At 51.6% G+C, this 26,835-nt stretch overlaps 1 protein-coding gene across 1 annotated transcript in view; it reads right to left on the bottom strand.

Annotated features, from left to right (window-relative positions):
- The window catches only part of KATNIP (katanin interacting protein), a 198,503-nt gene that overhangs the window by 121,574 nt on the left and 50,094 nt on the right, over positions 1-26,835 (bottom strand). Inside the window, exons 3-6 of the mRNA XM_082670946.1 lie at positions 25,013-25,089; positions 16,070-16,239; positions 14,370-14,467; positions 1,940-2,071 (exon numbers count right to left, since the gene is read on the bottom strand). Of these exons, the coding sequence (XP_082527072.1) occupies positions 1,940-2,071; positions 14,370-14,467; positions 16,070-16,239; positions 25,013-25,089 (477 nt within the window). The remainder of the gene's footprint in view (positions 1-1,939; positions 2,072-14,369; positions 14,468-16,069; positions 16,240-25,012; positions 25,090-26,835) is intronic.

Here is a 26,835-nt window from a genome sequence, read left to right on the forward strand (position 1 = left end):
CAAATGGCCAAAGGAGGAGAGGACGAGCATGCCTCCTGCTTGAAGGGCATGCATGCGTTCTGAGACAGGGGGCGGGGCTAGGGTTGCAACAGACTGAACTTGGCTTCAAACCCGCCTCCCTAAGGGAAGCTGAGGGCTGTTTGCACAGACTGATCCTGAGCAGAGAACCTTTTGGTTGATTCAAAAGCGTGTGTGTGTGTGTGTGTCTGTCTGTCTGTCTGTCTGTCTGTGTCGTGTGGGAGGTGCATGTTGAGTGCAATAAAGTCCACGATTTTTCCCACTGTAAGAATCCCATTTCTGTGGACTGTTTTTAAGGAAACAAGGTCTTTGGGTCCTTCCATTGAAAAGGACTTTTTTTTTTTTCCAGGAAGACAAAAATTTGCAATTAACTTTAACTTTCAGATTTTTTGCAGCCGGAATGTGAAACAAAGTGATCCCCTGCTCCTTAAATCGTCCTTCCTTTACAAGCAAAGAAGGAAACACCAACATGCAATGGTGATCAGAGGAATGTTTCCTGGATGACATTCCCATCTCCTTTTTGAGTCGTTTTCATTTCAGAAAAGCAGGTTTTTGGTACAGAAGGTCACATGCGGAAGGAAGTCTGTCCTCCTGGTGAGGCTCTGGAATCTGCAGCCCGGGTCTGTGGCTGAACAGTCTCATTCTGGCAAATGGGGCAGGACTGGCTTAGCAACTTGACTCTGCCTCCTCTCCAAAATTTAGCTTGTATATAACCATGGAGATAATTTACATACTCATTCTAATTATAAGAGCGATGCCCTTGAAATAAAATTCAACTCTCCATCCCTACCCGTGCCAGGTCTGCCCCTCTGCCCCGCCAACCTCATCGCCTTCTAACTTCCCTTGGCTCACATCACATCTACATCATGCACCCTTGAACAAGCCCAGCCTCAGGTCATCCGTGCCCGCTGTTCCCTCCGCCTGGAATGCTTTTCCCATTGCTGGCTCCAAAGCCGGCTCCTTCTTATCCATCAAGTTTCAGCTGAAACATCATACCTGAGAGAGGCGTTCCTTCCCTCTCTACCGTCTAATGTTCCCTCTCTCCCATGCTGTCTGATCTCCTGGCTGTCCCATCTCCCCTTTCTGTTTTGTTTTCCTAGAACGTATCAATACCTGAAATCGCATTATTTATTTCTTGGTTTTATTCTTTATTGTCTGTCTCTCCCTCGGGAACATGAGTTGTTAAGAATAGGCCCCTTGTCAGTTTTGTTCATTTCTGCATCTCTGGTGCCTAGGACACAGCCTGATGCTCAGAAGTAGGTACCCAACAAATGCTTGTTGAATGGGAGACCGGGGTTTACTGTTGCAATTCCAAGGATTTCAGAAATGAAATGACAATTTGAGGAAGGGGAGTGAAACACCCCATGGTCAACCCTGTGAGCTGCTACACGGCCAGGGACTCTGAGCTACAGCTACACAGGGCCTCTGGGTGTTGCCATGTGTGGTTTCTGGTGCCGTGGCAGGAGGGGGAGGGGGCGTAGATATTCAAAATATTTAACAACAGGTTTAGGCATACAGATGTGGACAGGCTGAGTATCAGCTCGGCTTACCTATCCTTACCTCCCTGGCCCTCACACTCTTATCCAGCTTTTAGGAACCAGGTAAATGTCACTCCCTCCAGGAAGCCTTCCTAGATACTCTCCCTCCTGGTCCCGCTATGCCCTGCCCCACCTCTCAGCTCCCTCTTGCGGTAAAGGGATTATATGCTTTTGCCTCTTTTGGGTCAGACACCAGCCTTGCTGACCTTTGGACACTGGGTCCCTCCCTAGCAGAGCGTCTAGCACAAGATTTGTCTGCTTGTTAAAGTGCGGGAAATAAATGCAAGAGTGAAGGAAGGCAAGGGCTCGCAAAGGAAGGAATAAGTAACTGTTAGAAAGCGCCCCCGAGAGCCGCTATAGCCCCGAGCCGAGGCCAGTCCTACCTGTGGACGATCCCCAGGAGCATCCTCTGCCTTGACAGTCACACCCCCACGTGGCTCACAATCTTCAGAATAGTCCGGAGGAGGCTCGATGTGGAGTCGCGGGCCAGCTTCCGTCCTGATCTGCACAGATTTCTATACACAAAAAGTCAGACCGTTTCAGATACAGTGAAACGAACCTCTTGTTTCCTCCGAGGGGCAAGCACTGTAGGGGTTCGCTGCACATGACAGCAGCCAGGTCGGGGTGCACCTGGCCCGGCATCATCCCGGGAAGGCCAGCTGGATGGGTCACGCCACTTCCGCTCAAGTCTTTACTGGTTCTTACTGCCCAAAGTGTGTTCAGTAGAATTTTTCAGTAACTTTTTTGGTTTGAAATAACTTATCGGTAGAATTTTAGTGGGTGCTAAACTTCCCCAAATGGGCTTTGTGATCTAAATAAGTTTAGGAAAGCCCGGGTTTTGGGCCAGGACTTCTCAGGGCCTTTAATGGCCCCCTCACCCCCTCCTCCACACACACTGTGGATATCCTAAAACAGAATACAGATGGAACATACCCCAAACTTTTGGGGCCATGGAAACTGTGTGGTGGGGCCTCTTCCTCCTAGCACTCCCTGGATCATTCTTTAGGATACCCATCCTTTGGCCTGGTGTGGCAGCCCACAGGCTGTCCCTGGAATGTCCGTTTCCCCTTTCTCTCTTGTACTGAGTCTCCAGATGTTCAAGTGATGCTCCCAGCATCCCCTGCGGCTGGGAGGGAGCAGGTGAACACGTTCTGGTCCGTGATGTGTGTGGGTGGGTGAGAGGGGCATGTACATCTTTGAAGTTGTGCCCGGAAAGGGAAGGGGAGAGCCCCCCCCTTGCCCTGCCCCCCTTCCTGCCGACTGCTGAGGACTGTGGGGAGGGGGCAACAGCTGGAGGATGCTGGAGTGAAAAAAAGAGGTTGTGCTGGGGTTCCTCCATGAACTCTCAGAGCAAGGTGACTGCCCACCGCTAACCTATGTCAGAGACATCAACTTTCATGTTGTTTAAGCCAATATTTGGATCTCCTTGCTTTAGGAGCCAGACCTGTACCCTAAATGGTGTATACCTGGCATGTGAAGGTCTCTACAACACGGCCCCAACCGATCTTTCCCGCATTGATTCCCACACATACATTCACACACCTGACACCTGGGCCAAGCAAAATTGCCTCCTGTACCCCGAATATCTGCAGCTTTGTCAGCCCAGCACCCATTCCCCAGCCTGCAGGAAAGGTCTCCCTCATTTTCCTCCAGGCCCCATTTCCCTCCCTGACTCAGTCCACATGTGGCCCAAGGGAGGGTGGGAATGTGACTCAGGCCTGGCCAATCAGCCCATTCCATCCCTCACAATATGCCTGGCCAGCGGTTCAGGGACGGCAATGGACCTAAGGCAGCCAATGACAGTAGCTCCTGCTACAGCTGTCGGAGGAGGTGCTCTCTTCCTACAGGGGTGTTAAGCTACAGGGAGGCACCCCAGGAGCTGCTGGGGACCATTGTGCCCCTTCCACAGAGATAAAGAGAGCTGAAAGAGTGAAGCAGAGTCCTGGTGGATTTGTTCAGAACCCCTGGATCCAGCCATGCCTGAAGGAAGACATCGCTGAAGCTTCCTCTCTTTTGCTTAAGCCAATGTGAATAGGGTTTATGTTGCTGGTGACACAGTCCTGACTCTTGCCTGGGCCCCAGACTCCCCCACCTCTGTGCCTTTGCTCATGCTGTTCTCCCGACCTTAAGGCCGTTCTTTCAAATCTTCTCCATGTACCCAAGTCCTATCTAAACTTTGGAGACACCCCCTGACCACCCAATAGCTACCCATGGCCCTCTCCATCCTGACTTAATGGAGGCCAGATTCTATCGAGTCGGCGTTGTGCCCCTTTAGATGGTCATGTCGGACCACGCAATAGCTACCCATGGCCCTCTCCATCCTGACTTAATGGAGCCCCGATTCTATCGAGTCGGCGTTGTGCCCTTTTAAGATGGTCGTGTCGGACCACCCAATAGCTACCCATGGCCCTCTCCATCCTGACTTAATGGAGCCCCGATTCTATCCAGTCGGCGTTGTGCCCCTTTAAGATGGTCGTGTCGCTGGAGGCCATTGCATCTGGGAAGGCGTGTGAGGCAGATGTGAGCGGCTGGAGGAGCCGCCGAGGAAGCCACTGTTGCCCTGTTAATCAAGACTCACTCAGGGGGGCTTCCCTGGTGGCGCAGTGGTTAAGAATCCACCTGCCAATGCAGGGGGACACGGGTTCAAGCCCTGGTCCGGGAAGATCCCCCATGCCGCAGAGCAACTAGGCCCGTGTGCCACAACGACTGAGCCTGTGCTCTAGAGACCGCGAGCCACAACTACTGAGCCCGTGTGCCACAGCTACTGAAGCCCGTGGGCCTAGAGCCCGTGCTGTGCAACAAGAGAAGCCACCGCAATGGGAAGCCCACGCACCACATCAAAGAGTAGCCCCCGCTCGCCGCAACTAGAGAAAGCCTGTGCGCAGCAACGAAGACCCAACGCAGCCAAAAAAAAAAAAAAAAAAAAAGACTCACTCAGGGACACAGGATTTTTGCCCATTATCTTTCTATCCTTCTTCCTGATGGAATGTGGATGTAACATTTGGGAGCAGGGTAGCCATCTTGTGAGAATAAGAAAGAAAGCCATGTGCTAAGGACGGCAAAACCGAAGGAGCCTGGGTCCCTGGGGGCATCATCCACCCGTCCTAGCAGCCTGGCTGCCTCCAAATGCCTTGTTCGTGTCAGAGGAAGAACAACAACAATCTTTAAGCCCCAGTGGTTCAGTGTCCACTACGTGCAGCTGAGCTGCACCCTAGTGGATAACCCTCCTTTGGGCACTCGTCACTCTTTGTGGCTGTTTTAGAGTTGCTCACATGTGGTTTAGGGCCTGGGTTCTAAATTCAGGCAGACGGGTTCGATCCCTGGCACTGTGATGATTATTCCCTGTGCAGCCCTGGGCAAGTCATGGACCCTCGCTGGGCACCGGTTTCCACATCTGTCAGAGTGGCACTAATGACATCTTCCTCGCAGAACTGCCATGAGGATGACTCGTGGTGATGGGCTGAGCCCTTGGCGAGGGGCTGTGATGAGCAGCGCAGTGGGGCTGCACCATTCACCTTAGGTGGCATCAAGTCTGCACAGGGGGCCAGACCTCCCCCCAAGGGTATGTTTCATCCACCACGGACCCAGGACCAAAGTACCTGGGTAGTCAAGCAAAGAAACCGCCCCCGGTCCAGCCTTGGCTGTGCTAGACTTGGTAAGCGAGGCTGGGGCCTGTGTGAGGCGGGCCAGGTGCCCAGGGAGCAACGTCTAAGGAGGCGTTCCCTATGCGTGAGGCCGCGCCCGTGCACAAATCCGAGAGCCAGGGCCTCCTTAAATGTCACTCTGAGAGTCAGAAGAGGTCCACCAAGCCATGCGGACTGGACCTGCTTCCCAGCCGAGGGACAGTCAAGGGTGATTTAGAGCTTGCATTTCCCCTGATGCCCCAGCGTAAGAACCCTCCACCCCCGGGGTGAGATTCAGCTTCCCCACAAGCTTAGTGAAACGAGCTATTATTATATCTAGATGATGAGGATGGTGAGCCTTGCTGACCTGCGGGACTCTCGTGGGTTAGGACGGAAGTTCTTTCTCATCGCGTCCACGCCGCCCGCACTCCCACCCCACCCCCTGCCATCACCTGGGGCATCAAGTCACTTAATGCAGAGCGGGTGCCACTCCAAGAGCTTCGGGGGCATTTGCTCACTTAGTCCTCACAGCCATCCCAGGGGGAGACCGGGGCTCAAGGGTGTAAGCCACGTGGCCAAGGTCACACAGCTAGGAAGCCACGGACCTGGATCTGAACCCCAGCAGCGTGGCTCCAGAGGCCTTATTCGAAAACAGGGATGAGCCAGTTTCCTGTAAAGAATAAATATTTTAAGGCTTTGCCAGCCCTGCGGTCTCTGCTACAACCGTCAACTGTTCCACTGTAGCTCAGAGCAGCCCTGGACGATGCCTACACAAATGGGCACGGCTGTGTCCCCAGAACACTTGATTTACAGAAACAGGCTGTGGCCGAATTTGGCCCCGGGGCTGTAGTTTTCTGACTGACCCCAGTCCTGCACCTCGATGCTGTATTGTCCCCAACAGGCAAGTGAAGAAGAAATGTATCCAGCCTGGGCTACAGTGGCCTTTGGGGAGAACAAGGAGGGATTCAAGAATTTCCTGAGACTATTTAGCACTAAAGGGGCAGGAGCTGGGCTCTAGATCATTCCAGGAAAAGGCCTTGGAGAGTGTAAGAGGCAGAAAAAGGCAGGTAGGGAGCCCCCCATCGGAGACGGGGAGGCAGAGGTGCACGAGGAAGGGGCCCTGGGACACTTTTCCTGCCACAGGCGATCCCGTCTTGTGGCGATGTTCGCCAGACTCCAAGTGCGCCTTGCTCTTTCTGGAACTGCACCTTCCACCCATCTTCCTTTTGGCCGTCGGTCTCGCTGCCCTGGGCTCTGGCCTCCCGTGTGGTGGCACTGCCTCCCAGGCTTTGTCAACTCGCTCCCAGAGAGTCTGTTGGCGCCAGCAGTGGGCACCACGTGGAGGGCGGGCACCACGGAATCCACAGGCCTGGGCCTTTCCAGGCCAGGAGGCTCCTGGGGGCTTTCCCGCCTTGGACCAGGATGAAGCTGTGAAGGCTTTGAAGTTCATGGCTGGGATGGGTGTTCCACAATGTGCTCCTCCCTCCTCCCGGAAACCACTCAGTGACGTTCAAATGTTGGGAAGGGGCTTCCCTGGTGGCGCAGTGGTTGAGAGTCCGCCTGCCGATGCAGGGGACGCAGGTTCGTGCCACGGTCTGGGAAGATCCCACATGCCGCCGAGCGGCTGGGCCCGTGAGCCATGGCCGCTGAGCCTGCGCGTCCGGAGCCTGTGCTCCGCAACAGGAGAGGCCATGGCAGTGAGAGGCCCGTGTACCGCAAAAAAAAAAAAAAAAAAAAATGTTGGGAAGAAACAGTCCAAGAGTGGAGGAGGGAAGGAGGAGGGGGAACAGAGCGAGGACCACTGGGCACGGGGCCCAGACCTGGGGCGCAGCCTGGCTCCTCCATGGGTTTCTGTTCCTTTCTCTGGAAAGGGAGGGCTGGGACGAGGATCCAGGGACCAGCAGCATTGGCTTCTCCTAGGAATTTGTGAGAAATGCAAAGTTTCAAGCCCCACCTCAGATGCAGGAATCAGAATCTGCATTTTACCAAGAACCCGGGTGATTTACATGCACATTAAAGTTGGCGAGGTGTGAGATCAGGAGGTCTGTGAGGTTTTGTGGTGGGCACTATTGCTTCTGCCTGTCCGGGATGCGTTCCCCTGTCTTCTGGTAAAAGTACCCTGGTTTTCTTTTGGGAAATCCTCCCTTTCCCCACTCCCAACCCAAGCATTCATGTGGAACTGCATCCAGGGGTGGGTAGAGCACATGACCCAGGCCTGGCCACTCTGAGCATTAGATCCTGCTGGCCCACGGTCTCTGGGTGATTGGTTTAGGGAAGCCAAAGAAATGTAACAGCAGGTGAAAGAATGTAAGTTGGGAGCTGCTGGTGGCCATCTTGGTTCACCCAGGGCAACATGGGAAAAAGCAGAGTTGGGTGATGGTGAATGAGCCCTGCTACATTGTCTGAGCACCTGGATCCAGCCATACCTGAAGTGGGAATTCCCACTGGCAAGTAAGAGAGTTGGGATTAATGCAGCTCTACTGGTCTGATCTTAATTATAAATACGAGAAGGCTCTCCAGCGTCCAAGGAGAAGAGTCCATGTGTGTCTCTCTGTTCTGCAGCTTTTCCATCCTCCCTCCAAGGAGCTTAGCACAACCGCTCACCTCACCAAGATATCAGGAGACAGGTTTGCAATAGGCATTAAGGAACAATCAGCAAGTCCTTACCAAGTGCTAACTGCGTACTAGGCTCTGGAAACATGTCAAGATATAAAATAATTTTTAAACCAATGTCCGGGCCTCAAGGAACCCACCCAGCACACATAACGGAAAATGTGTTTATGAAGCAACATGTGACAAAATTAATGCGGTCCAGAAAGAGTGTCTAAACACTGAGTGGGCGCTGGAGAGGGAAATAAATAGTCTCTCCATCTGGCCGGCTCTCCCGCCCCAGCCCCGGGGAGGTGCCTCTACCCACGTCGGGAGGAGATGGCAAGCAGCCCCGCCCATACGAGGACGCCCACCTGCTGCTGAGGAGAGCGAGGTGGCAGGTTCCAACCCAGTCCCTGGGCTCACCCACCCGCTCCCTGTCTCCCACCTCCACGCCCTTGCGAAGATGATGCCCAAGCTGCTGGCTGGCTCCCCGCTCGGCACACCACTTTACCCAGAGTGGGTGTTTCTAAGCGGCCGCTCTCTCCTGCCTACTTGCAAGTGCCCAGACCTGATACTCCCTTGCGGTATCGACCATATACTGGAACAGGGTTTAAAAGCCCTCATGCCTAAACAGCCGTGTTCCAGTTTGCCAGCCCAAGGCCAGCTTGTTCTGTACTCAGCCACACTCAGCCCAGTGTCGTGCTCAGAGTTTTTTGTGTGTATTGCCACCCCTCTTAGCAAAGTATTCTAAGAGGTCTGCATTAACGCTTATTATCAGTTAGAAAAAAAGAGCAAGGCTGGGGGCTGCCCTGGACGGTTGCACAGGTTGTGCAGTATGTAAACGGCTCCCTCTAGAGGTGGGAGAGCTCTGAAGATACTGACAGAGCCAGCTTTGGGTTGGGGTGGGGAATAAATCGACCTTATTTGAGATGTTCTTCCCGGATCTGTCTGATCTCTTACAAATAACAGCATTCGCGTGCTGACAGTCTGTGTCAAGCAAGGTCACTGTGAAGCCTGATGCTTTATGGGTTGTTTCATTTATGGTCCTCACTGCAGGGGTTTTCAAAACTCAGAAAAAAGAAGAAAACAAAGGGAAGGGCCCCACACGCTTCACATTTTCACTCACGAGCTTTCCTGGAGGTGTTTAAGCTGCCTGGCCCCCAACAGGAAAGCGGATATGGCAGCAGGGCGAGGACAAAGCCTTTGCTTTAATAACTGCAATGAACTTGCTTTCCAGGCCTTTAAGGAAAGCACACCCCACAGTAAATCGCTGGAAGGCCAATCCCTTCACTACCAATTTAATGCTAAGAGCCGATGACGTTCATCAACTCTGACAGCATTTTGGTAAACGACGGCTCTGTTGATTAGGCCTCTGTCCACCCAAGTATTACAAGTCTGAGGAAGCCATAAATCTTCATCCACTGGTAGCAGCAGGAAGATCTAAGGCCGAGAAGCAGTGGGGGAAAAAAGGACAGCATCAACAAGAGCCATTTATCACCACCAGCCCGATCCACAGCGCAGGCGGCCGCTCGGAAGCCCAGCCCAGTGTCGCCAACTGCCTCCCTGGCTCCCCCAGCACTGGAGAGTCAGGGAAGGGTTTTACGGGTGGAGCGGTCAGCATCTCGCCCAGCATTTGGATGACTCTCTGACCTTCTGGCCCAGGTATCCTCAGGCCCGTGCACCTGCGGCAGCCCCTTCCATCAGGGCAGCTCCACCCAAAAGCGCTTCCTAGTTGGTGGGCAAGACCCTAAGCTGGCAACTCTATTCTACTGGAAGAGGCATCGGGCTTGGTCAGTGGAAAGGTTACGTGGGACTCAAGAGAGTTTAGGGGGCCGCTCAGAGAAACGGGCAAGGTGACAAGTCGGAGGGGGCGGGGATGCAACAGGGAGAAAGTGGTGCTGGCTGGGGGCTGGCTGTGACCGCTGTGTCCCCGGCTGACCCGGCCGCGGCCTGTGTGAACACACCCAGTGACTGTGCGGCCCCACCTGTCCCTCCTGCTGGGCACAGCACACAAGAGGACTGGGTCAGGGCTATGGTCCCTCTCCTGATGGGGTGGCTTTTGAGAACTGGCCACCAGTGGCCACTGGAGATTCTGCTGCCTCGGCCACTCTGCCTGACCTTGGCCGCCTCCAAGGGCAGTGGTACCCATCCAAAAGGATGGAGACAGAGAGACCGCCTTCCTCTCTATCCTTCGCACCCCCAAATCTGTCTCCATGTACTTTCCACCATGGAGAAACTTTCTACTTTACTCCACTTCTTGGGGCCAAAGGAAGCCCATCCGTTCCCTCTTCCTCTTGACAGTAACAGTGCAGCTGGCAAATCGAGTCTAGTTACTGTTCTGCCTACAGCCTCCTCGGCGAGAAGGTGGGGACCCAGTCCCTGCTCAGGGGACAGCTCTAGGGCAGGCAGGCTTTGAGTCGTCTGACCTGGTCCCCACCTCCAGTCCCGGCCGACTGAGGCCTGAGCGGGCGCCTCGTCAGGCTGACCGGCAGGCCAGGCCGTGACCCGAGTAACAAAGACAAGCTGAGAGACTCAGAAGGTCTCTCTCTTGGAAAATTTCAACAAACGAATACTGAGGGAGATAAAAACTGTGACCTGGAGAAAGCTGAAATGAGAAGGGGAAGCTGGGGGAAGGGAGCAGGTGCAAGGGTGGGGCTGGGGAAGGTTGGGAGAGAGAAAAGGCCCGTTAGGCTTACCGGGAGCCCCACTTCCCAGCCCCCACCTGGTCCTCCCGTGCAAACGCTGCGGATGTACCCAAAACAGGAACCCAACACACAAGTCTCCTGCTGAAAACCCTCCAGGGGAGTCCTCACGTGTAAGATGAAACGCAAGCTCCTTTCTGGGGTCTTCTAGAGCCCCGACCCACACACCAGAGCTGGCCTAGCCTGCCTCACTTACTGCTCTGACCCCAGCACCTGCAAGTGTCCAGTAGATGGTCCCGGAATGAATGAAGGACTGAACGAGTGAAGGAAGTCTCTGGAGTGAAGAGCCGCCCTCGGCATCTGCCTGCCTCTCAGCTGATTACAACGGTCACTACCGTTTACTGTCGGCTTCCTCTGTGCCAGGCACCGGTTGGTGCATTCTACAAACACTGGTTCGCTCACTCAGTCCTCAGCAACTACCCGCTGAGGAGGGTACCATTACCAGCCCCACTTACAGATGAGAAGACAAGCCACTTATCCAGGGCCGTACAGCCAGCAACTGGTAGAGCTGAGGCTTTGAACCCAGGCCGCTGGGTTCCTGAGTCTGTGCTCTTAACCATCTGGACTTGTCTGTCACCTGCCTCCAGGTGCTCCTACCTGAGGGAGCCGACAGCCCCTGCTGACGGACCGCCCGTGACACATACGATACACACATTCCTTCCCAGCAGCCCTGGGAGGCTTTACGGATGCTGAGCGCGAAGCTTGGAGAGGCCACGTGGCTGGCTCCGGGGCACACAGCTAGTAAGCTGTTTGTCTGACTCCAAAGCCCATTCCCTTCTACTCTCCAGGGGCCCAGGTTCAAATGCCCCAGTGAGCCAGGTGGGGAATGGCAAAGGGGGAGGCTGCTGGGGATAAGAGAAGCAGCAGCCAGAGCACAATGACCAACTGCAACTACCACTCGGCCTCGGCGCTGGGGCTCTAAAGGGAGTGGTGGGGACCACGGCAAACAGGGCTGTTCGCTGTCTAAACTGGGAACCGCCACTCGGCTGCCACGGATGGCTGCCTTCTGGGCGGCGGCCCAGCACGGGGGCCAGATCTTCCCGCTTCCCTAGGCAAGGAGGAATCTAACTTTTAAAACAATGTGTAAAATCTTTTGAATTTAAATGTTACCAAGTGATTAAGTCTTTTTAAACCGTGTGAGTCCAAAAACCATTATCTGGGGGGCCAGTTCAGCCCACAGGCTTCAAGCTGTTAACTTTCAGAGTCTACCGGGCTAGCCCTCCGTCTGTTGGAGAACAGCTGTTGCACCTTCCCCCCAGGATAAGCAGTGCCCATGTCTTCACAGTCAGTTCTTCCAGGGCAGGAACTGAGCCTGATTTTTGTTTTGTTTTGGTTTTTTTGCGGTACACGGGCCTCTCACTGTTGTGGCCTCTCCCATTGCGGAGCACAGGGTCCGCACGCGCAGGCTCAGCGGCCATGGCTCACGGGCCCAGCCGCTCCGCGGCATGTGGGAGCTTCCCGGACCGGGGCACGAACCCGTGTCCCCTGCATCGGCAGGCAGACTCCCAACCACTGCGCCACCAGGGAAGCCCTCCTGATTTTTGTTTTTTAACCCCAGAGGCTTGCAGAGTGCCTGGCCCGCGGTAATACATGTCCGCTAACTTAATGGATGGCTTCTCTCATCATATGGCTCCCAGTCCACTCACCACCACTTCTGAAGGTTCCCGGGTTTGTCTCACTCTGAGGGCTGGTCCCCAAAGGGCTGTGTGTGGGTAGAACAGAGTCGACGCGAAGGTGGGGGGGTGGCCCCCCAGCACCCACTCCGCTCTCCTCCAAGGGTGCCTCTCAGCTCAGTAGAGGCTGGAAAGCCAGACAGTGCATTTCCCAACCTCCCTCCCAGCTGGGGTCTGGATTTGACATGGGTGCAGCAGATCAGACGGCCTCATGGAAGGCAGGGACAGCAGAAGGAAGTGAGGTGGGAAGGAGGGGACACACGCTGGCTGTTTCTGTGCTAAGCATGTGGCAGAGGCCACGAGTGTTTTCATCCATGTCCCACCCTGGCTGGATGAGCTGTGAGCAAGGTCTTTCTTCAAAGTGTCGCTCTAGCAGACACAGCATCACTCTGAGGCCAACGGTTGTGGCACTGGCTTCCTGATTCCTGGATCACAGCTCAGGCGACACGTTCCTGAGGCTGATCCCCACCTTCCCTCCTGTGTCCTAGGTAGCAGCTTTCCTGGTAGGTCCGCGTTAGGATGCTGGGTACCATTCCTGGAGGCCTGGCTCAGAGCCCATCCTCTCGCTGGATGCAAGCACCCAATTCCCTGCCTTCCATTCATTTATGCTTCAAATAGCCTGAGAGGTCTCTGTTGTTAGCACTGACTGACCCCTGACGGATGCGGTACAGAAGGCCAATTACAGCCTTCATGGCATCAGAAAGCCAGGAAATTAGCCATGATTAGGCCCTGTGAAGTGTGGGAGCACAGGGAGAGACTGCGGAGGGATGCTAATTAATCTTAGGCCAAGTCTTTAAATTGCACAGACTCTGGGGTCAGCCATTAAGTCACAGTCTAAGATGCAAATATGGCTCCTGATAATAGAAGGCACTCAAAACAGCAAGGAGAACTCTCTGAAGTGCGAAGTGGAGAAAGGCCTCATTATTGGGAAATTAACATTCATTGCTGGGGACAAAAGGAAGCCTCCAGGCTGTGTGCCCTGAAGCCCTTGCTCATCAGCATCCAGATGAGGCTTGGGAGTTAGCTGGCAGGAACGCCCCGCCCCATTGCATCAGAGACCCACAGACGTCCCTGCAGAGAAGTGAGGACCACTGGGTTTGGAGTCACAGGCCCAGGGTGCAAACCTCAGCCTACGTCCTCCCTTAGCATCTATGGGAGCAAGTCACCTTATTACCTCTCTGCTCTCTGGGCCTCAGTTTCTTCAGTGGCACAATGAGGATACTTACGTACCTCCAGGGTTATTGCAAGGATGGCGGATAAAGCGTAGGAAAGCATTTACCATAGACCCATACGTGTGGGCAGTGTGAAATGTTATAAAGCAGCACTTCCCAATCTCGGTGAACAAAGGATTAACACACACGCACACGCACACACACACAGAGAGATATACATAGATATATACACACATATACTTATACGTATGTATACGTTGCTTAAGCCTCATCTCAGACCAAGGGAGCCAGCATCTCTGAGGGTGGGGCCTGAGAATCCCAGGTGATGCGAATGTGCAGTGGGGGTCCCACTGGTCCCGAGTAAGGCTGAGTAACTGCAGGGGAAGGTGTCAGGACTGTATGAGCAAGGACACCGAGCCTGGAGCCACAGATCTAGATTTGAGTCTTGACTCTGCCACTTCCTAGTGGTTGACCTTGGAAAGCTCACTTAACTTTGCTGAGCTCTCGTGTCCTCAGCATCATGAAAAGAGGAGGGACTTTGGAATTTATCCTATGGGTCTGCTGTGAGGGTAAAGGAGAGGAGTCACGTGGGAGCTTAGCTCACGCTTGGTACTGCCAGCATCGGTAGCAATCCGAAGAGCATCTCAGGTCTGTGGGGAGGGGTTTTGTCTTATCCACCCACCGCATCCATGGCATCTAAGGCCGTGCCTGGCACATCACAGGTGCTCAGTACAAAACAGCTGTACGAATACATCATCATGACAGGGCTGTGAGTCTGACCTGTGATGCTCCGGACTGGGGCTGGGGTGGCCCCAGCCAGAAGGGAGGATCATGCCACAGAGTGGGCTGGAGGGTCCCCAGGGCTCCTTTGCTCTCCAGAGGCCAGTGCCACAGGCGGAGAAGGCACCATGGCAGTGCCCAGCCAGACCCAACCCCTGCCCGTGGGGATTCCAAATGCTCTGATTATGTTTCTATTCTCACAATAACCCTGCTGCTTATTCTAAAGTGTGAGCTGGGGCCACCGCCTTGCCTCTGCCCAGGGTTTCCACACCTGGTACCATCCTCGGCGCTGGACTTTGCTGGGGACCGTCCGTGAATTGCGTCTTAAAGTTTCTTCAGCTTCTCGAAACAGGGTTTTTCGTCCGCAATCTGCACCAGAGATGAGGGAAAGAGACTTGGTGAGGCCCCGGTGACGAGCCCACACTGATGGTGGTTTTGTAACTTACATCTACAATGCCCGTCAGGGTGCCCAGAGTCTTGTATGTGAAGCAATACACTTTTGTAGCACTGTTTGTAGCCAAAAGGCATCAGAAAACAAGCTAAATGCCCAACAAAAAGGGATGGGGTATCAGTCACAGCACCTCTGTGCTATGAAACAGTCGGTATGTTCCTGAATTGGGCAGGTCTATGTACAAAAGGAACAATCTCTAAGATACACAAGCAGGGTACATAGGACAGGGCGCACAACAGACCAGCATTAGTATAAAAGAGGGGTGAGGGGAGAGAGATATGTTGAATGAGTAAATATACTGCTGGGGACCCAAGTACAGAGATTCCTGTTATCTGCACCTCCCTGAAACCTGGACCAGGAAAGGCCGGCTTCTCCTAACTAGCAGGTCAGCCAGACTCCTCCCCCATGAAAGCTAGGAGAGTCCATCCCATTTCCCTCTTTGCCCTGGGGGCTAGGAAACTCATGCTAAACTCTAAGCAGAAATGCAGTGGCTCTCCTAGGGGAAGATTTGAAGACACCACTTTCTCCTTTTATCCCCTTGTTGTTGTATTGACTTTTACTGTCTATTAATAGCTTGGGATCTTACCATACCTGTGAGGCAATGAATTAGAACACAAATCAAGATTATTGTGTGCTGGACACTCTACAATTCTTATGTTGTTTAATCCTCCTGGGAAGCCTGTAAGGTGGGCATAATTACTCCCATTTTACAGAAGAGGAAACTGAGGGTCAGAGAGGACCCAATTGCCAGAGGTCTCAAAGCTAGAAAGTGGCAGAACAGGGTTCAAACCCAACCCTGCCTTGTTCCAAATCCTCTTCTTGTAACCCAGTAGCACACTGTCCTCTTAGACAAAGTGACCTGCCTTGAAGGGCACTCTGGCATTCATTAGCCCCATTTTAAGGATGAGAAAACAAAGTCGCAGAGAGACAAAAATGGTTTCCCCAAAGCAATACAGCCAAACTGGTATCTGACTCCTATGCACTGCCATTTCATTCATTCAACCACCACCAAATCATTTTCAGTGCCTATATGGGGCCAGCCACTGGGTCGGGTGCCTTCTAGGCCACTTCCCAGATTTTATTTCATGTGTCTTTTATTATAGGACACCTGAAATCCGCTTAAAGTCTGCAGAGTATGTATTAACTAAATTCAGACATGAACAGTGGAATCAATTATCACCGGGGTTAGGTACTAAAGTTAAGACATAGTGAGTGAAAATCACGTATAATCAAAATGATCCTTGACATGTCCTTAAACGACTGGCACATGAGACCGAGGAAATGTAAATGCCAGGAATTGACTGCTCTGGCCACCTTTGCCCTGGGGGGGTGGAGGCCGAGACTAGTTTAAAAAGAAGTGGAAAAGGATTTCTCTCTCTCTCTCTCTCTCTCACTTTCATGTTCTTTCTTTCTGGTCAAGTGGGTAGAGTTAACTTGTATAGGTTAACTAGTTTCTGTGCATGGGGTGTGGCTCCACTGTCCCTAATTTGTCTGCAGAGCTGTTGCTGGCCTGTGCTCACCGTGAGTCCCCTCGGCGTGGGAGGCACTTCTGGAGAAGCTGGAGTGGACGGCTTTCCGAGGGGATGTCTTCAGTTCAGAATTGGCCCCGTTGACGTAGACAGAGAACCCGTGTTCCAGGTGCTCCAGCCTCAATTGCATGGGGTCCTTGGCTTTCAAATGCTTTAATATCCTGGAAGAGAAACGATTGCTGGCTTCTCATTCTAGGAGCCTGGGCCACCGCCCACCCCCATGCGGGGAGGGACCTGCTGCTCTGACAGCCAAGCGTCTCTAATCCGAGGCCGGGTGGCCGGCGCCCAGCTGTTCATCCATAAACAGCCCTGAGAGGCCCATTACACACATGCAGGAGCAGCGACGGGGAGGCTGTTCCGGACCCTGCAGGGGTGTTTCTGCTTTTCATTCTGAGGCTCAGACATACGTTAGCAAAACCTTGGGCACCCAGCCTCGCCCCCAAGGTGGCTGAGACAAAAACAGGCGCGTGTGCACGCTGCTACACACAGTCCGGATCTCCAGGGATGATCCCAATTTCGCGCATCTCAACTTTGCCTGGATAGCAGCCCTTTGCTCCACGTGTAACAAAACGCGGTCTAAGCCTTTGTGAGAGAGATTGCACGGAACACATACACACATCAGGAAACGGCCGTCATCAGGCCAGGTGGACTGATTTTTGGCTTCAGGAAATAAATGTGTTCTCAAACACTCCCCCCCCCCCCGATATCCCAAATGTCATTATTTTATATTCTGATGCAGTTTAAAAATACACCAGTGCAGGCTTTGCTCAAGATTAACGATGTGATGATCTCACCCTTTGGCTAAAAGGGTTTTGGCGTGAGCACGCCGGGTCCGTTGTTCAGCTTTCTCTAAAGCCCGACCTCGCACCCTGGCTCGGTCCTTTTCTCCCAGTCCTGATGTTCACTGCCGTACACGGTGTGCAGTGTCCTCTTCGGAATTGCTCCCGTGTGACGCCAAAGCCTTCAGCGCCATTACAGACACTTTTAGGGACCCCGCACAGACCAGAGTTATTTCCGCACAAGAAGAAATACAACCAACCAACCATCATGGCAACAAATGTGCATCCTCTTCAGTGGTTAAGTAAGTTCCCACCAAATTAGCAAAATGTAAATTAAAAAAAATAATAGTAATGGCAATCACATAAAGGGTAGAAGGCCAAACCCTGTTCTAGATGCTTTGCGTATGGTCAGTTCTCATCATTCACAAGAGTTATGTTCCATAAAGTTGCCGCCAACACTGAATTAGTGAATACTGAACCACTGTTCCTAGGGGAAAATACAGGATTTGGTTCCTGTGAGCCTCTGGTCACAACATTTTCATCAGCCGATCAATACAAAACCTTGCTTTACGTGTGTTTCTGTTTGAAGGCGCCTTATTTAATATGTACTTAATACAATAACACTGAACTCATGCCAGCAGCACTTCAACTCATGAGTGAAGGAAGCTTATGTAACACGTGTATTTTCTCCGTAAGGGACATCATAGCCTTCTTGGGCTTAGAAATAAATGCGAGACACCACTTTACCCCTGTGCCGGGGGGGGGGCAGTTTAAACAGCAAAGTCATCAATGAAAAGTACAAAAATATAAAAAACACGGTGAAACGGAGCAGGACCCTATGGTCTATGCCCCCAGGTCCTCAGCCTGCCTTTTGTCTGTGGAAAAACTTTAGCCAAAGAATAAATTTCATCAGAGAAGTGAGAAAATGCAGAAACAAAGGAAAACAGTCCAACAAGACTTTTAGTTCCTTCTCAAGGGCTATAGGTAATATTCTGAGCCATATCCACTGAGCTGTCTTGTAGAGACTGAAAGCCCCACCAGGTGGAAGAAGTTAACTACATGATGACAGGACTGTAGCCATGACATAAGCTCCCACAATTCCAAGAACTGGCCTCATGGAAATGGGAACAAACCGACCCTGGAACTGAAGATTAACTGTACTTAAAACAGTCAAATGATGCTGGTCAGACCACCGCAGGACCAATTTCAAGATAACTGTCAAGAGTTGACTGTTCTGTTTCTGCCTGTAGCCCCCTTCCTTTGTCTATAAAAGTTCTTGCCCACTGACTGTCAGTGCGGGGGGAGTTGGCCTTTGGTCAGAAGTCCGCCCTCCCCTCTGGTTGCTGGCGTCTGAAATAAAGCAAACTTTCCTTTCCATCAACCTGGACTCTTTATTGGCTTTTGGGTGGTGAGCAGCTGGACCCCACTTTCGGTTACAACAGCACTAAGTAAAACGTGAAAAGGACACTTTACATTGTAAGATCTGAAACAAGAAGGCAGAGTGTTCCCTTGTTCTACCTTAGCTGGGAACGTGTGTGCTGGGCAACTAAAATTTTTTTTCCATCTGCATGTGCCTTTGAGTGACCACAAAAGCATTGCAAGTATTGATCTGGAGGTTACAAATAAATTTTAGTGAGTGGGTAAATTTGCAAATATGGAATCTGTGAATAATAAGGACTGACTGTATTAAGACTCTAATCTTTAGAACAACCCTGTGGGGTAATTACTTTTCTTAACCTCACTGAATAGATAAAGAAACTGGAGCACAGAGAGGTTAAGTAATTTGCCTAAGGTCACACAGCTAGTATGGTATCAGGGCTAGGATGCAAACTGAAGCAATGTGGCCCCAGAGTCTTCACCACAACAAAGGTGACTTATAAAGCTAGCAAGCTGAAACTGGCAAACTTAGACATTGCTGGAAACTCAGAAGATCTTCTCAGAAGTAATATGAAAATAGAGAAAATGCCATATGCTTGGTCTTTGCCCAGTAAGCAAATTGTTTCTGATCAGGAACAATGGTCAGCATTCAGTCATAACAAAACCATGAAAGCAACTTGAATGTCCAACACTAGGGAAGTGGAAGCCGGGATCTCATGCAGCTGTTAAAATTACGAAGAGTCTGTCAAAAGATAGGGGATTATTTGTGATCTGTTCAGTGGGGGGGTGAAAAAGGAAGGATAAAAATGGTATATATGTGATAAGTGCAAAGTTGGAAAAAAGTGTGTTTGTGGACCCATAGTGGAGGGTGATAAATGTGAAAATTAAATCAGCTGTTGAGGGAGGGTGGTGGTATTACTGGTGATTTCTTTGTTTGCTTTTTAAATGTTTCTTTAATGGTTGATACATCCATCTTGCCAATCGTGGCAGGAACGTTTATTACAGACTGCTTATCTCTTGCCAGCCTCGGAAGCCTGGGAGATGCCTGATTGTTGGGCAACAGCATAAAACAGAAGGAAAACACAAGTAACTAAGAGACAATTTCCAAACACGGCAGTGGCTGCATTCTCTGGAGCAAACAATCAAAGGGCGCAGTGGGTCCCAGCAGTCCCCGGGGAGGGAGAACAGGGAGCCCAGGGAGGGGCGGCACGAGGAAAATCTGAACATCTAGCCAGGGAGTGCCTGCCTCAACTGCCTTCCTGAGACCACCCTGTCTCCTGATGCTACCTTAATGGTCACGGTGGCATCCCGTTATCCAGGCTCTGTGGCTGGCGCTCCACACAGGTCTCTCTTTAAGCAGAGTGATTTATGAAAATGTGGATTCATGAAACTGATAAATGAGGAGATAATTATTCAGACTGTGAAAGGAATCACTAAAGGAACTCCCCTGCTGCAGCTGAGCGCATCAGCAGTACACATGTGGCATCAAAGAAGAGTGGGTGTTTTTTATCGGATAGCTTACTTTGCATAAAAAGCTGCCCTTAGTGTCAGGGAATCAGAAAAATCAGATTAAGTCCCTGCCCTTCCGGAGATGGAGCCCCCAGCCACCCGCTGCCCTGTCACTCTCTATTCCCTTACAGATTCTGTTTGTTTCAGAGCACGTGTCTCCCTGCCTCATGCTATGGAATAGTATCTGTGTGCCTGTTTATTCTCCCTTCCTGCCCCCTGGGTGTGGGGTCCGTGATGAGTGTGAGGAACGGTGAGGAATACTCTCAATATTTCTGGAACTCAAGGTCTAGCAGGAGAGAGAAGGCATGGACACGCACCCTAATACAGCCACCGTGTATCTAACCACATCACAGGCATCGTTTCCGCTTATCTCGTAATGACCTTTGGGGTCACTTGTACAGAGAGCTCTTCTGTTCAGAAGAGGAAGTGGAGGCACTGTGAGTTAGAGCACAGGGTGTCACGTGAGGGACTGTGACGGGGGGTGGGGGGGGGATGTGAGATGCTTGACGGCTGGGCGGTCAGGGCACAAGCAGGGGTCCAGGTGGTGAGAGGACGTAGCTGAGCTCAAAGGGCAGGTGGCGTATTGCTCACGGGCCTAACTGTGACCGGGTTTATGACTGAATCATCTCGGTCTCTAAGTGCCACAGTTACTGTGTGACTGTGGGCTGGCCACGTGCCTCCTCTGGACCTCATTCACCCCCAGGATCAACTGAGGGGTTCTCTAAGGGTCAGGCATTCAAGGATTATCTGGACATCATTTGAGAAGGCGTGTTTATCATTAAAATGATGGTGATGACAATGATGATGATGATGATGATGGAGAAAGTATACTTGGATGGGTGGGCTTACTGTGGACCTCCAAGCATCTCGTCCTGCTTAATCCTTCACTGCCCCAGGGATTAAGTTCCTACCATTGATCTGTTTTATAGATGAATTTGCCCAAGGTCAGAGAGCCGAGGAAGCAGCCAGGATTTAAATTCCAGTCCATGAGGCTCCAGAGCCCGTCTCCCAGCCACATCATTGTGCCATTGCTTGTCTCCTCACCAGGCATCATGCCGCAGGAGCTCCAAGCAAGGAGAGTTCAGAGGAGAAGCAGTGGCTCCCAGGTGGGGGCTTCTTGGAGGTGGTGTCATTTCAGTGCAGCCTTGAAGGATGCAGAGGAGGAAGGCAGTGGTGCAAAGAGGCTGCCATTCCTCCCAGAACCTGGGGGCCCACAGGCTCTGTAATTTGTCTTCTAGGATGTCACCACTCCCACGCATGTGGGTGGAGGACAGAGCTCCGTACTGGAGGCTCTGCCATTTCCCAGCTTTCGTGACCTTGGGCAATTCCCTACACCTCCCGGGGCCTGTTTCCTCTTCTGTAAAATGAGACCAAGGATGCCTGTGGCTCATGAGGATGGAAGGGGATACCAGATGAATCTCCAGCTCAGAGACGGGCCTGTGCAAGGCCCGCCTTGGATGCTGGTTCTCCCCTTTCTTCTTTCTGCCTGAATCTCCTCTTGGGGCAGTGGGTTCACCTCTCATATGGGTACGTTTTCCTATAAATTTCCCTCAAACAACCTTTTTCAAAAAGCAAATACTGGGCTTCCCTGGTGGTGCAGTGGTTGAGGGTCCTCCTGCTGATGCAGGGGACACGGGTTTGTGCCCCGGTCCAGGAAGATCCCACATGCCGCAGAGCGGCTGGGCCCGTGAGCCATGGCCACTGAGCCTGCGCGTCCGGAGCCTGTGCTCCGCAACGGGAGAAGCCACAGCAGTGACAGGCCCGCGTACCACACACACACACACAAAAAAGCAAATACCATTGCTGGATTCTTAGATCTTAGATCTGCCACATCTAGTGCGTATATTACAGCCCCTCTTGGCCGTTAGCCCTTAACTGTTCCTCATATCTCAGCCCTTTGATGATTCTGGTTGCATTTTCATGAGTCCTGTTGGCCATGATTACCTCTTTCCTGAAGCTGAGTGACTAGAATCACTAAGCACCCTCTGGGCGAGGGTTGTACGGGGTGAAACAGGGCGGCCACACCTTCTCCACTCTCCCCGGTCCTCTCCTGGAGCACATGATCACTTTCTGCGCTTCCCGCATAGTCACAGGTGGCCTTGTGCTCACTTGCCGCTGCCTGGGGAGTTCCTTGAGGGCCAGGGCTGTGTGGTGGGCACCTGTTCTTTTTGCCTGTCCAGCAACTCTCCCCCATCTTCCAAACACAGCCCCTCAGGTTCCCCTTGGGAACCACTCCCCTCCTCCTCTTACTCCTCGTGGTTTGGGTGAGACTCACACCATCGCCCAAGTTAATGGGGTGGCCCAGGAGTGGCCAGGCAGACCCTGCCACCCCCACCGGGCACAGGGCGGCGATTGGCTCAGGGATGGGAACGGGGCCCCAGCCAGACCTACGGGGGCCCTCCTCAGCGCTTTTGCTGGAACTATTAGGAAAGATGTGTTCTCTTCCCCTCGAGGTGGGATGTAAGTGTGGGGCTTCCAGTGGCTGCCTTGACCTCCGTGAGGAAAGTACCTGCCTGAGATGATTCCAACATGAGAAAACAGAACTGAGAGATGGAGAGTGACTGATTTCAGTGACCCAGTTTGAGTGCCTGGATCCAACTATGCCTGAAGCCAGTGTATCATCCTGGATTTGTTAATTTCACAAGTCAGTACGTTTTGTTGTTTAAAGTCATTTACCTTGGGTTTCTGTCCCTTCAAGCAAAGGAGCACTAACTAATACAGTCTGTGTCTCCCTCATTGCAATGTTCTCCTTCATACCAGTGGTAATGCTAGGCACTGAGAAGGTACTCAATGGAATCCTGCTGAATGAATAGAAGAATAATGTCACCAGCATCTTGTGGGCAGCTGTGTTCTGGGCAGATGTCTAAGAACTCAGCCCAGTGATTGCACACCCCCTTCTTGGGTCACAAGGCAACGCAGATAAGCAGCCCGGGTTTTCACCTTCCTCTATGCCCAATATAAAGTTCAGAGGCTGGTTTTCTACCCAGTCTTGTAACTACATTGCCAAATCAGTTTCAGTTTATTCCCACAAAACTCCTCCATAGTGAACTTAGAGCCATTGGCAACCCTGGCAGGTTTCTCTCCTTTTGATTATTGATGACAATGTCAAACAAAACATAAATAAGAAAGTACGGCCCAGCTCCACCACTTCCTGGCTGCATGACCATGGGCAAATTGCTTGCTGTCCTGGTCTCTGCTTCCTTATCTGTAAAATGGGTGCAATAACTGTACCGATGGGGTTGAGGTGGCTGCCACACAACTGGCATTCCAGCTAAGGTGCCTTTTCAGGCTTCATCTGATGACAGCTCAGGGGCACTCCCACTCTTCAGGTCTCCATTTGGAGGCGTTCTAGCTCTACTTTCTAATTTCCTGTCATCAAGCCAGCTCTCTCTTGGTGACAACACATCCCCCAAATTTTATGGCAGCTCCATGTTGACATATTTTTTAATGGCCTTTGTGCTGCAACCTCATCTCTGGATCTGTTCAGCTATGCTATTGGTCTGTGCCCTTTGATCACGCACGTATTGATCTCTCGATTAATGAGAAGCAATTTGCTCGTAAAGAACTATGACAGGGGCTTCCCTGGTGGCGCAGTGGTCGAGAGTCCGCCTGCCGATGCAGGGGGACACGGGTTCGTGCTCCGGTCCGGGGGATCCCACATGCCGCGGAGCAGCTGGGCTGGTGAGCCATGGCCGCCGGGCCTGCGTGTCTGGAGCCTGTGCTCCGCAGCGGGAGGGGCCACGGCAGTGGGAGGCCCGCGTACCGCAAAAAAAAAAAAAAAGAACTATGACACTCTCCTCCTAGACAAGTCACATGTATATGATTCAATGATCGCGCCCAGGTGTTCAGTGGCACCATCCAGCCTGCCAGAAACTGAATAAAAACATTCTGTTCCTGGCGTTAATGATGATAAAAACCCACATGGGTCTAATCAGCACAAGCCTGGGTTTGAGGCTGCCCCTGGGGTGGAGAGAGATGAGTGCAGAGCAGCTGGGCACATGGGATGTTGCCTGGCATTTCTGGCTGGTCCTGGAGAGTTGATCTATTCAGAAGTTCTCTATGGGGGGCGGGACCACCTTGCAAGGAGGCATCTGGAATGCGGGCAGGTATTGTTGTCATAGATACCGGGGGTCTTAGTGGAATTAAGTAAAGGGGTGGGTAGGCAGGGATGCTAAACTCCTACAACACATGGGAAACTCCCGCACCATAAAAACTTGCCCCATGTGACATGCCACCAGGGCCCCAGTTGACAAGCACCGGGAATCCAGTCCATCACACAAGGCTGAATTCACATTCAGAATAACAACCCGCAGGCTCTCTTAGCTACAGGACCCCAAGCCCAGCGCACAACACAAAGCCCCACGTTAGTGCCCCTGTCCTTCCCCCTCCTGCAGATCTGTCTGGGGGGGCCTGCGGAATTCCTCTGTTTGTTTTGTGCTTTGATTTGAATTCATTACCAACATTTTAAAACTCAGGAGACTTCACCACACAAATCCAGATTTCCAGCTTCTCTGGCCACCTTGGAGGATACGGACCCCTTGGCCCGTGAGAGTTCCAGGTGCCCACTGTCCCCACTGAGCCAGCTTCACTCCCTGACTGTCCCCTCCTAGCATCGGAGTTTGCAAACCCAGCTTTCTGTAAGCTTCCAGGCCTGAAGACAAACCACAGTGAACTGCAAATGAACTTGCGTAGCCCTGCAAAGGCGTGGAGGACACGATACCCACTCTCTTTCAAACCGGACCACAAGCCTTGACCCCAGTCACTACACGTGGCATGGCTGCAGGCTTTTGCAAGAACCAGCACTCCAGAGTCAAAATCAGGACTGACTGAACTTTAAATGACATCAACCACCTTCAAACGCAAGTGTAAAAGGACTCCTCCTTTACACAACAAGGCATGATTACAGGCTCAGATTTCCAGGGACCTTCAAAGCCTGTGAGATCACAGGTTGGCCTATTCAGGTGACTAATGCACAGGCCCTGCCAAAGTCTAGCTTTTCATGGCAAACCCAGCTTCTCCCAGAACCGGAGCAGGGAAGCGAGACGTGGCTCTGACGCGTCGAACAGTTCGCTACAGCTCAGTCAAAAGATGCAATTAAGTCAGTGAATGGAGAAATAGGAACTGGGATGGCAGATATTATTCCAAGCTTCTGAGTGGAGGGTGACTGCATCCCATTCCTATGTGAGACAGCCTGCATGCTGTTAATATATCTAAATAGGATTTTGATTTGGCTAATAGGAAGGGCAGCCGTTGAGCGGCTTCATCTTACCGGTTCCTCTGCTGGAGCAATATTAAATACTCATCGTGTTTCTCATCAAAGTCCGTCACCATGTCCTTAGTGTAACCCTGAAATGAAGAAACAGAGCGGTGTGATATCAGAATGCAGGGAAGCTTTACTGAAGCCTGGGTACAGCACACACCACACAGGAGGCCGAGAGGCAGAGAGGCTGACCTTGACGAAGGCCCAGCTCCCTGGGCGCATCACCCTGGTGACCCAGAGCCCCAGAGACTGTCTGATGGCCCACTGGGTCTTGAACATACACAACTAACAATCTACGAAAAGGAGAAGGTCGATTCCCCAGCCTTGCCACTGTTCTTTCCTCCCATGTCCTATAAAATCAAGGACTCTGAGAAGACTTGGGCTTTACTGTTTTCTCCACACTCATGATTTTGTGATCTCAGTTGTCCCAACCAGATGGAATCCAGGTCAGTTGTTTAAGAGGGGAAGCTCAGGCTTCCCTGGTGGCACAGTGGTTCAGAGTCCACCTGCCAATGCAGGGGACACGGGTTCGTGCCCCGGTCTGGGAAGACCGCGGCCACAACAGTGAGAGGCCCACGTACTGCAAAAAAAAAAAAAAAAAAAAAAAAAAAAGAGGGGAAGCTCATCTTTCTCTTGCCATTGTAAGAAAAACGCATGCTTATTATAAACAACTCAGTCATTACAAAAATATATGACCCCCCCCCCCAAAAATATATGACCCAGAGAGTGAAGGCTCCTTTAAAGCAGACATTTGTGGTTTCCTGCTTCCTCTTCCGGCCACAGAACTCTGAATTTCTTCGGGGGAACCATTCGGCCCCCTTTTTTCAGTTCACTGGCTTCCTTAGATGCCCATGAAAGTTCCTTTGGTCTCCTCTTGGGTCACATGACCTTGGCCTTGGTCTCAACCATCAACATAGTTCTCCCCTCAGCCACAACGATTCACTAGTCTAGGGATGAGTCTGAGCACGGCCCTTGAAAGTCAGCCCTGGGACTTTGCTAATACTCCTGGGGAAAAAGCTGTTCTCTTTCCACTGGGGTGCTAAAGTGATGAGACGCAGGCCTGGAATTGCCTGAGAATGAAGTCAAGAAAGAAGACAGCAGATCCCAGAGATGGAGAGGAGAGATGCCCAATAATATAATTTGAGCCCCTGGATCCACCCATGCCTGAAGAAGTACTGGAACAACTTAGTTATTGCTTTAAAGTTTCAGCTGAGTTTCTGCCCTTTGTAGCCAAAAGAATTATAAGTCATATACCGTAACCTGACCATTAGAGATAACCCCTATTAGAATTTGTTACAGCTTTATGGAGGGATAATAAATGTATAATAAACTATACATATTAAAAGCAACATGTATTTACCAGTGAAACCCCCATTACAATCTGATACATATTTCTCTAGATGTTTTTCTTTGTTTACAATATACATATGTTCATATTTATAAATACACAAACACACACATTCTTTTAAACAAAAGTCGGATTATACTGTTAACAATGCTTTGTAATTTTCTCTGTTTCTTAACTAACTTTTTGCCAAGGAGTGGATTAAAGGGACAATATCAGCTTCATTCTAGTCACAAGTCACAGAGATTAAGTGTTAAATGGTAAGACATTTGTAAGAGAAACACAATTGGTGTGAAAATCCTAACGATTATCATGGGAAGAAGAAAAAAAAAGAATCTCCATCATTCTGTTCTTAGCGCCTCAAAATCTGGCCTTAACCCCACTAATCTACCAGAACTCTCCCCAAGGGTGACTCATAACCTCCTTAAGCAAATATAATAGCTCTTCCCAACTTCATCCTTTTCGACTGCTCCGGGCCATGGGGAGC

Source organism: Grampus griseus (assembly GCF_964374135.1).
Source record: "Grampus griseus genome assembly, chromosome: 14".
In the NCBI taxonomy this organism is placed as follows: domain Eukaryota; kingdom Metazoa; phylum Chordata; class Mammalia; order Artiodactyla; family Delphinidae; genus Grampus; species Grampus griseus.